This window comes from Phaethon lepturus, unplaced genomic scaffold, assembly GCF_000687285.1.
Source record: "Phaethon lepturus isolate BGI_N335 unplaced genomic scaffold, ASM68728v1 scaffold376, whole genome shotgun sequence".
Taxonomy (NCBI): domain Eukaryota; kingdom Metazoa; phylum Chordata; class Aves; order Phaethontiformes; family Phaethontidae; genus Phaethon; species Phaethon lepturus.
The window spans coordinates 20421-32039 of record NW_010545334.1 but is presented as its reverse complement, the minus strand read 5'-3'; the positions used below and the strand labels follow the sequence as shown (position 1 = coordinate 32039).

Below are 11619 nucleotides of genomic sequence, written 5' to 3'. Positions count from 1 at the left end.
CTGGGCCTACCGGCAGCAGGAGTTTGAGGTAATTTGCCTGGTCGGTGGAAGTTGTGGGGATACAAACTGGGGTGATCCTATAGTGCCCGGTGTGCTGAGTGACTCTGTATGTATATTTGTATAAAAGCATGCCGGCTGAGCCACATCCAGCTTGATGGCACCTCGTTTGGGCTGAAAGCATGAGCACCCTACGGGCAGTCGCGGTGGCCTGGTGAGGAGCCATCCTGCTGGCTGAGTTGCGTCAGGCCACGATGGGTAACTGTGTTCTGGCAGGCTGCCCCAGCCAGATGCCATCTGTCCAAGAGTCAGCACGAAGTCTCTGTGAACTGGCCAGAAATGTTGCTCTGCACCCACATCTGATCCGGATCAGGCTTGCACATCCGAGTGGTTCAGTAGTGAGCAGAGGTGCTGTTTGTGGCCATGGAAGTCATGATCAGCCAGAGTTAAGCATGTGGCTTTTTCTGCTCCTGAGGATAATACCACGTCCCATAAAGGTTGTCAGATCGCTGGCACCCGCCTCGCTGCTGCTCACCTTTCTCAGAGGCCCCCCCTGCTGTCAGGTGAAAGCTGACTGTAGTTGTCAGTCTCCTGACATTCGGCTTTATGAGCTTCATCATAAGCCCTACCTCTATGCTGCCTCCCCTCTCTCTGGATGGCTGGTTATGCCTTTGGGGTGCATTTATGTTCCCCATTTCAGTTCCTATGTGTTGTAGCCCTTACACCCTGCTCTCACTGCCTACTTCCTGAGCTGCGTTCCTGATTATCGACTCTGTCCTGCCTCTACAGACCTAGTTGCAGGATCCAGTCTTTTGTTGACTTGTTTCCGTGTTGAAATCAGCTGCTTCTGCCTTTGTTTCAACTGTAATGGCATCTTTTCCAGGCTATGGGTTTGTGTTACAGGCTCCCTGATTTAAAAGCCCTCAGGCCGACTTCTGACTCCACTCCTTTCTCCATGCCCATTGGATTCGTGTCTTTTTGTACCTCAGTTGGCACTGACTTCTGCTTGTCAGTGTTATTCCAGCACTGCTGCTGCCTTGTCTATACCTGATATCTGTTCCAGTCTCGGATGAAATGCCCTGAAGGGATTCATAAAAATGTGCTGAGAAGAGAGATGCCTCAGGCTGCAGTCAGACATGGCTGCTGACCCTCAGGAAGAGCAGACTGCTCCTTGCTGTGTGCTGTGGTGCCCTCTTGGGAGAGGATGACTCCCCCTCAGATCTGCTAGTGGAACAGACCATTGCTTCCTAAACCTTTTCTGTCACAGTAATGCATGTTAAAAACATCTAGTCTTCAGTCTTACTGCTAACCTGGATCACTGTGACAGAACCAGAACTAGACTGCACACAACATTACATTTACACAAGTGGCTGCTGCACTCACTGGGCAGAGAGGAGCTCCCTCATTTGCTTGAGAAGGAATGCGAACTTAACACCAGGGAAGAAAAATATTTCAGTCGTTCTGCTGAGAGTATTTAGGGTATGTCACCTGGATGCTCTTTGTGTTAGAACCATTCAGTTTTGCAAGGAATAATTAAATATTCATTTTGAGAGATGAAAGAATGAACACTGTTCTTTAGTCTTCTGGTCTGAGCACTCACATGGAGAGGGAGGAACCAAGATTCCAGTCTTAGCTTCACTGAATACTTAATGTATTTAAATGTTAATTGGAGTCCTGGTGAGTGCCCTGAGCATTAAGCTACAGAAATGTTGCTCATTCTTGTCTTTTTCCTTAGCCCAATTAATATTTAATTATTTCATGTAAATTAGAACCACCCTACAGGATCGATGAAGATTTACCTTCCCTGCAGTATTCTCCGACTTGCTGATTATTCATGGGAGGTGAAGTACTGCAGGTTCAAACCTTCCTGTGGAGAATGTCATGGATTTGAAACAAAGTGCCCCAAATTTAGGATGAGTGCTCAGATCATCGAGTTTGTAGCTGGCAGAAAGATGCCATGTGTCACGTATTGCCCAGGTTGGTAGGTGGTCGCTTCTGGATCAGGCCTGGTGGGGAGAGAGGTGGACAGATGTGTGGTGAATCCTGCCAAGGCTTAAACATGAGTTAGAGTTGAGGTTGCTCATCACTGTCTAGACTTGGCTGTGTAGTACCAGGGTGCTCGTGTGTGGCTGGCATAGGTGGTGGCTGAGTCCAGAGAAAGGAAAATGTGGACTTCAGCTCCTGAATTCCCTTTGTGAATGTAGTCATAAACAAAACATACGTCAGGCTTACCTTTAAATGAAAATCTCACTGTTTTGTTTGGCTTTTCTTTTTGTCAACACTACTAGAAAGCCCTATATGAATACTCAAACTGTTTACTACTCTTACCTCCTGGTAACATTGCAATGAGAAGAGATGTCCAAGAGGGCCAGGCTCGGTGTTTGTCTCGCCTAGGAAGGCACAAGGAGGCTCTGGATATTGCAGAAAGAATGGTAAATAATGCAATCTTTCTTTTAGGCTTTGAACATGAAAATATTGCCAGTAGTTCTTTTATATGGACCATTTTCTGAAAAAATAATCTCCATGTGTATAATCCTTCAGGATGTTCAGTGCTCAGAGTATTTGGTAAACAGGGGGTAACTGTCACTGCAGATATAATCACTCTTTAGAAATCAGAACACCCTGTACCACAATGAGCTCCCTGTGCAGGGAGGCTGGTAGTCCTGGAAGGGACTAAATATCATGCTCTGCCAGGCAGAATTAATGTAATGTAATAGGAATTATAAGAAAGGGGATAAATGAGTGCTTAAATCTTTCCACTGTAAAAGTGATGGTTCAGAACTCCCTTTTATTTCCATGTACTCGCTGCCAAACTGCCACCAAGAAGAGTATCTAACCACAAATGGAGTTTTTCCCATAAAGGAAAAAGTCCAGAGGCTCTGAAGTCTGATACAATTTTACTCCTGTTTATTTTATATAAAAGGTGTTTATACTACAAAAAAGGGCAACTGGATAAAATTCCAAAGGCAAATAAATGACAGCATTTGGGGCCTTCTTGCCTTTCAGACTGGGACAAGGCAGCTAGAGGGAGTGCTGTCAGCTTGATTGTGCATGATCTGTACCATGTTGTATCATTTAAAATTAAGAGCAGAGTTTTGTACAATTTAAAAATTACCTTTAGGGATATTTCTGTGTCATTATTCAGGGAGACGTTTTCTTAGGCTCTGAAGGTTGATTCTGTTCTACTCCAGTTTTTAATCTATTATCTTTTGTTTCTAGAGAAACGGCGCTACTAACACAGATCACTTAACAACAGTTCTCAGCCTGCAGTTTGCCATTTACCAGGGTCTGGAAAATGTAGGAAAAAAGATCACGTGTCTGCAGCAACTGATCTGCTTACATCCTTTCAACCCTTGCTACTGGAAGTTACTTGCTGAAGCTTATATGAGCCTTATACAGAGTTTGTCGCCATTAATCACTCCAGAAACAAATCTAAATCAGTCTGAAGAGGTTAGTGTAAATGATAGTAGTTTCAAAACATCAACTGAAAGCGAGATTAATTTGCAGCCTCACAGATCAGGCAGCCAGAGAGAAGGCCCTGGGTCCACCCTTGCTACAGAAACAAGGAGGAAGAATGCAGTGACTTGTAGCAGCAGCCGAGCTGTAAAAGAATTCCTCTGCACTTCAGAAGAACTGGAAAGGATGGATGAAGGGAAACGCGCAGCCTCTGAGTCCTGGGAGCAGAACACGTTGAAGAAAGTTGGGGTAAAGGCGTGTGCCTCGTTTATTAGAGCAAGGTAACGAAACATATTCTTAGAATAATGTTAACTTCTCCCAGTCGAGAACAATTTAAAGCATATTTTTCCCAGCCTTAATATTTTCAGTTTAAATTTTCAGTTTAAATGTTTGTTTCAGCATTGGCAATGCTAATTTAGAAGCACCCTGCTATTGCTTCAGATCTAAAAAGCAAAATCCACTAGCATCGTAGATGTGAACAACCTAAATCTGAATGGAAAGAGTAAACCAGTGTCCTGCACTATTGCGAAGTAAACGGGTTTTTAATGACCTTGTTGCATGAATCTTTTCAAGTAATTATATACAAAAGGGTTTGTTCTTCAACAAATGCTTCTGTTAGAGCATGACTGTTTCCTGGTTTGGTATTAAAGTTGCAGCAGCAGAAGTGCCCCAAAGGGAAGGCCAGCCAGTCTTCCTTCTGCGAGTGCCACCTGTCTTGTTTGCTTGAAGCCTCATGCTTGAGCGAACATGTATTTTATAATAATACCCCAATCTGCATAATGGATGAGGTTGAAAAATGAACTCTGTGACAGCTGATTGGCAGGGCTGCATTAAAATGCTTTTTCCTTTTCTTCCCTCTCTTCTGAAAACTCTTGCACACAACAAAAAAAAACATAATCTTAATCTTTCAAAGAGATAATTAGGAATTGGCTTTGTTAAAATAGTCTTGGATTTTTTTCCCCCTCTTGTCTCTCCGTAATGTGTTAGTCACCGAATGTATTTAAAGCCATTTTATGAACTTCTAAAAATGTTTACAGAGAACACTTTATAACTGCCCTATTAGGGCAAGATTTAAGAAATGTAAAAAAAGGTACAGTAGCTTTTAACTGTACTCGGACTAAGACACGGTGACTTCCAATGGCTGCTTGGGAGAAGTTAATAGATTTAGTACTGATACTGAATATTAAAGCTACATTCATATTAAAATAATCTGTGTTGCTTGTTTCAGTGTGTATGGACAATTATAAATTGGAGGATTTTCTTGCTTGATTGCACAGTTTCACAAAGTGTTACTGTGGTTTATATTTGCAGATACACTTGTCCAGGGTAAGCTTTTCCCCTGCCAGGGCTTATGCATTAAATAGGTTGTCTAATATTTTTAGGTTTGTTGGGTTTTAAGTGAAATGTGGATGTTGCATAAACACCTGTGCAGGGTAAATTGCACCTGGAAAAGGGATGTTAGTATTGCTTTTTGTAGGAAATAAGGTTCTGTGTTAAAGCATCATGAATAATTGACTCGTCTAGTTTTGTCAACAAAAAAAAATTGGAGAAATGATTTTGTTGAATTTTCATGCTTTCTTACATTATGTTGATGCAAATTGTGAAGCAAAAATACTTTACAAATTAAAAATACTTTCCATTTTTACTTTGAATTTCCCAGTCAAAACTTCACTGAATTTACAAATGGTTTGTTGGCTCAGACTTGCAAATTTTGATGTTTATAATGCCCAAATGAAAACTTTCATCTAAGATCTTAAGCTTTCTCTTCATAAAAATACACACCTTTACTATAACGCCGGCTTCATTTAACTTTGGTAAATGCGATAAAAAAATTGTTGTTCTTTATACATAAAGCTTGAATTAAACATAGTTTCAGTAGTGGTACTGCTAAGTGCCAGGGTTCCTTGGTAGAATATACTTAGATATTTCCTCTGCTGACATGTTTCACAGTCTTTATGTGAGGAGGACTCTGGTAACTGCTACTGCGCTCTCTGGTCAAGCAGTTGGTGATAGGATCCCTCTGTGACGTGAAGCCACGTTGTGAGCACAACGTCTAATCTTCACCAAACTATGGTGGTGACTTCCGGGGCACTGCCTTGAACATAAAACTGTGATGAAAGATTTTAGAAAATATTCAAGGGTTGGCCTGTGTGGTGAGGATGTTTGATATTTGTCTAAACCCCCCAAATTTCTAGCTTTTCAGGTTACAAAGGTAATCGCTGCCATAGGCAAAAATGCTCTGCTGTCTTGCTAGGCCTTAATAAGGATGTGGGACACCTAATGCACTGCAGTTAATGGTAGCAGATCCGAGCTTCACTTTGTGAATTGTGTGACGAATACATGGGGAGAAAAATGTTTGCACAGAGCAACTAGAGATACTTGGCATATTGTTTTTCTGTCACAGCATGGATATACCATACCCATAGTAGAATGATACGGATGTATTGATTTCTTTGCAGTTTTTGCAGTTGGCCCAAGTCAGGAAGAAGAGCTGGTTTTAAAGTATTGTATTTTGTTTGGTTTTAGGTACTTGTTTGCCAGCTGTGCCTTTTTTTTAAATGCCTTTATAATTTCAGGCTTTTACTTCAACTTACCCAGTTGCAACAATCATCCTTTGCACTAGAGAATAACATAAAAGGTCAAAAAGAAATTGATGACAAGGTGGCACAACTTGGTTTCCATGAAAACTCCTTGCTGTTGATGACCAAGGTAAGGGGATCTTTCATAGTATGCAAGTTCTCAGCTATACGTAGGCTGGTTGGGGTACCAGTTCCGGCAGAAAATCCTGCGAGCTGACGCTCCCCTGAGCTAATTAACTGTGCCAGAAAGCAAGGTCAATTAGCTGGGGCGGGTTGCCCTGGTAGTGTGTTATCTGGAACTGACAGTGATACCTATATAGTGCTGGCTTGTGTCATGCAGGCGTATCTCTGTTCTGCTGAGACTCTACTTTTCGGAATGTTCAGGGTTGTTAAGTTTCTCATCAGACTTGTATTTGCAGATTGCATCATTGCTGTGTGTTGCAGCACAGGGGTGCAGATTTTCTCTTAGGAATTTCAGATGCCACAAAGTGAATCACAAGTATGAACTGGAAGTGGAGGTTACTTTGATGGCCACAGTAGTATTAAACACTTCCAGAAAAAGCATTAAACATTTTCAGAAAACTCCAGAGACATCCTTTTACATGACTTCTTCATCCTGTTTGAAGTACTGGGTTCTAGTTTTAAAGAAATACAAAGGAGGAGAGTAACATTGCATGACTTTATTCCTAGAGAGTAAACATTTTTAGTGCTATTTATAGAGATTCCGACTTTTATCCTAAGGAACAAAAGGAAGCCAGCAAGTTTCTAACTTTGCTGTCAGTATTAACAGCTTTAAGTTAGTAAAAGCCAAGCCATTGCTGGCTTGGCAGGCAGTCTTGTGGGATTTCATCCATAAGAGGGCAGTAGTATGCAGACTATCTCAGATTTTGAAAAGGTTGGGAAAAGAAAATTCTCTCCTTGCTTCCTTTGGTCCGACACTCCCCAGGAAGAGATCAGAGCGTTGGTGCTGCTGCAAGGTTAGCATTGGATGCAGAGTTGGCATTGAGATTTCCGCTGCTACTCAGAGACTAAAAATCCCCATGTACAAGCGTAGCTGGAAGCTGGGCGGGGTTGTGCAGCTGTGAAGCTTGGGCGCTCAGTTCTCTGTGTTTATTGCAGAGTGCAATGGCAGGCAACTTGATCTTCACTTGGAAACTTCTCCTGGATGGTGTGTGGTTCACATGTCAAGGGCTTTTCTTGTAAAGATCTGTTATTAGTGTTATATTTGCTGTTTTCTCCGCAAGTTATTTTCTTGTATCCCATCTTTTTTACTCTGTTTGCAGGTTATGGGGCAGGATCTTATACCAGAAAAACTAAAAGAGGAATTTCAAGGTGAGGTAAAATGCATAGGCCCTTCAGCGCTGTCATCATTGGTAACTGCATCAGCCACAGAATTTGAAATCAAATGGTTTGGTAATCTCCAAGATGAATTATGTCACTTTGACAGACAATTCTATTCAGATATGTATCTCCCACCTTCTGCAACTTAAAGGTTTTATTGTATTTATTCTCATATCTCCAAATGATTATGGAATGATATATGCAATAAAGCTCATATTACATTTTTAAAGGATTCTTATTGTATATCTTTTAAGAATACATATAAATCTCTGCATTTAAACTCTTAACATCTCACAGTTTTCTTTGTTCACTGATTTGTTTGTATTTAAAATAAGAAGGGATCCAGTATAAAATCGAGCTTTCATTTCAGTTTTCAGAGGTAGCTTTCCATCATAAACCTCGCTGTGCTGTGCTTGAAGTCCCTGTGATTTTTTCAGGCCTGCAGGGCTGGTGGGATGGAAGTCTTCTGTTATTATGTCCAGTTTGAAAGTTTCTTGGTATGAAATTCTATGTTGTTGCATCTAGAGCCATGGAATTAGCTGCTTTAGCTATAAATCTTATTACATATTTATGCTGAGAAACTGTGAACAAGAATAATTCCATATCTTTTAGAAAAAAAAAATCTAAATGGTAAATATTTAACTTAGAACTGGAAGGATATTTTCTTTGTTCGAAGTTAAGTGGTTTTTGCAGGCATAGAACTAGCTGTCGTCTTCAGTGTGCTTAGACGAGGGAGGAGAAAAACTGTCAAGGTTGTTTATATGTACTGAAGAGTGTTTAGTCAGATCATATCCTTTGTAAAACCCTGCAAGGAAGAAGATCTTTGCGGTAAAAACTGGCAGTATTGTTTCCGCATCATACAGCTCCTTATGTTATGCTTTCAGCTGATAATGACACCACTTTGCTTTACTTTCTGAAGCGTAGATGGTGTGTGCTTTGGGCTTCCACAGAAAAAGGCAGAGATTATCCTGTAGTTTCTTTTGCTTGAAGTAATTTACATTTGAGGCAAACAAGGTGTTCTCTTCCCCCATCTTCTCTTAAACTGAGAGTGTTAAATTCTTTGTAGCTTTTTGTAAAAGTGTTCTTTCATGGATATAGTTTAAAACCAGGAATCTCCAAGACATACTTTGCTGTGACTTTTCTTCATGTTTTCCCATGTTTTCTTCCTGAAGTACTAAAGACTTCTGAAACAAAATAACTCTCAATTGAATGGTAATTCACCATATGTGGACACACTTTGTATCTGCTACTTTCAGGTGAATTTTAAAGCTTTAAGATACTGGTTAGGGAACCTGTCACTAACCCTTCATATGGTATAGCCCTCTGCTAAGTTGACTGTGAAACCTCTCCAGAAAAATGCAACATTGCCTTTAACCATGTCAAATTATCTTAATGCGATTAAACCACATCCTGGTCAGCTTGTTATGAAAGATGATGACTTGGCAAGTATACTTGGGTAAGCATTAATGCACTCATAATGTATCAGAGGATATTTGGTTTACTCATGCGCGTGCTTTGCTAGGTGAAAATTTTTGTGTGCGTGTGTAAAGCACTATATTCGGATCGCAGTGAAGCCCCCTTGAAGGGCTGGGGTTGCTTTTAAGACCAACTGGTGTCATAAGTTTTCAGTAGAGACTGTCCATAACGTGCTGTAAATTAATTATGATGTTGGCATCAACAGTTGAATGTCTTACAGCAAAGATGGAGCAAACATGGAGAGCTTGATGCCAAATATGTCAGAAAAAAACTGGAACAGGGACTTCTCCCAGTTTCTACTTAAACTTACAGTCATGAGTAGCCACTTACAAAGGCTATAATTTGTTTTGCCACAGCTCTGAAGTAGGTTCAGTAGTTAGGACACCAGAACACAGCTTTTGTGGAACCAGGTCTGTGTAGATATTTCATGGGAACTCACCAGATGATTTGGCTTTGCAGTTTAGAAGGTGGAAGTAGCTTTGGAGCTGTTTTAGCAGCAAATTCAATACTTGCCATATGTTGTCATTTTGTGACTGAGATGTCCAAAATGCACAGCAGCTAGCCAAGGTGATTTGGAGACTTTTTGGTGTGCATGCAGATTGTTTGACTTGAGGTTGTATCTTAAACTGGCAACACGACAGTTAACTCCCCACTTGCTTCCGGAGTGGAAGGCAAGTGGCAATTCTTAAGAACAGGCAGTATTTTCTTAAACATAACAATGAAGCAAAACTGTTGGTTTTAACTACTGCAAAGAAAAAACATGAATGTTGTTCTGAACATGTTGCTTAGTTACTATTCCAAATAACCAGTGTTGATTGCACTGAGGCTATGAAATATTCCGTTGTCCCACTTGTGCCTGGCTATCTCTCACCTCAGCTACTTCAATTCCTCCTTTTTTGGCCTGCTCCTCACTTTTTTGGCATGCGATTTCTAACTCCAGTTTTCTGTTTCTGATCATGTCACAAGGGGCTTTGCATTTCCATCTTGCATTTGAATGCTTCATTGTTGCTTCTACGTTCTGCGTAATTCTACATCTGCCTGTAATAGATTTCTTCACATTTTGGCTCTTATGATATTACTATTGGTATTAGTACGTGCACCAGTACTCCACGCTGAATTAAATAGCAAATTTTAGTATTGCAAACTGCAAGTGAGAATCAGTTAACAGTTTTCTTCAAACTGAGGTTTGATTTTTGTTATTTTAACAATTGCTTATGTTACAGACACTTTGGGAAGGACCCTCTGATGCTGGTTATGATGCTTCTGAAATGTTTGTGTACAAACGCAATTTGATTGTGTGTCTCCCTGTTGAGTGTTTGAATGCCGCTGACTTTGAGGTGAATGAATGTGTTAGAGCTGTAACTAGTGACATTAACACAGTTTTCTTCATCAGAGAGTCACAGAATGGTTTGGGTTGGAAGGGACCTTCAAAGACCCTCTAGTCCAAACCCCTTGCCATGGGCAGGGATACCTTCCACTAGACCAGGTTGCTCAAAGCCCCAGCCAACCTGACCTTGAACACTGCCAATGATGGGGCATCCACAGCTTCTCTGGGCAACCTGTTCCAGTGTTTCACCACCTTCATCATAAAAAAATTTCTTCCTTGTGTCCAATCTAAATCTACCCTCTTTTGGTTCAAAAGCGTTGCCACTTTTCCCGTCACTGTGTGTTGGGTTGACCTTGGCTGGCTGCCAGGTGCCCACCCAGCTGTTCTGTCATTCCCCCTCCTCAGCACCACAGGGGAGGAGAAAATAAGATGGGAAGGAAAAAAAACCTTGTGGGTAGAGATAAAGGCAGTTTAATAAAGAAAAATCAAAGGCTGCACGTGGAAGCAGAGGAAAAAAAAAATTTCGTCAGCTGGCATCGTCAGCAGGTGATATCAATGTAAAAATGCATATGTGAATAGTCTCAAGATTGCTTATAAGGAATCAAGAGTTATAACATGGGGTCCTACTCATGCTCCTAGCCAAGAGCCACCTTTGTTGCTGGCAATAAAATAGGGGTTTCAGGTAGTGCATAATTCTGCTGCCCTCTTTCCGGTACCCACACACAAACGAGAAGAAAAGAAAAATGCAAGCAAATCCATTTTGGTAACAGTGGGGTGACCCACGTGGGACTATGGGTTTCTGACCTGTTGAGCGTGGCGACGGCATATGGTGCAGCCGGTACTGGGTGGGTTCACCTGGTTGTCCTTGCGGGAAGGTACTAAAACCAGGGGCTGCATCAGCCATGGGGGGTTCAATAGGTAAGGTAGGGTAAGGTAAAATGGGGTTTGCTGCTGGCAGAGATTCTGAGAAACTGGAAGAAAATGGATGGTACTACAGAACTCAGTAAAGCTTGAGCTGCAGTTTTCTTTTGGGTGAGTGGCTAGCTGGAACTCGGGAGGGGACACCCTCCGAGCACTGGCCACTGGGAGGTTCATTTGATAGGAGTAAGCTGACCTTCCTGCCTCACGTATGATATGGGATAAGGCAGAATTTACCTCATATGTCAGTCCCTGCTGATCACTCCCCATCACCTTCTTGTTCTTCACAGGATGAGTTGGAAGTTTTTTCCAGGATCTGTTGCTCCATCACCTCCCCAGAGGTGGAGGTGGAACTGGCAGGCCTAGTGAGGGTCATGGAAGGGAGTATGGTGTGCAATGGTCCAGGAAGGAGGAAAGCGTGGGTGCTCTTTATTTTTGAAGAAGAGTAACAGCAGACCAGGGCACACGCTCTTCTTTTTTTTTTTTTTTTTTTTTTTAAAAAAAAAAAAAAACCACCGAGGAAAA

The 11619-nt window shown here is 41.5% G+C and overlaps 1 protein-coding gene across 1 annotated transcript; it reads left to right on the top strand.

The window, feature by feature from the left end:
• Positions 1-4: 4 nt before the first annotated feature.
• Positions 5-7522, top strand: LOC104622185 (chromosome unknown open reading frame, human C8orf76; the record flags this gene model as incomplete). Its single annotated transcript, XM_010288899.1, has 5 exons — positions 5-28; positions 2286-2429; positions 3217-3734; positions 6030-6162; positions 7316-7522. Coding segments are annotated over 5 exons (1026 nt in total), but the record flags the coding sequence as incomplete, so codon positions are not given.
• Positions 7523-11619: the final 4097 nt, after the last annotated feature.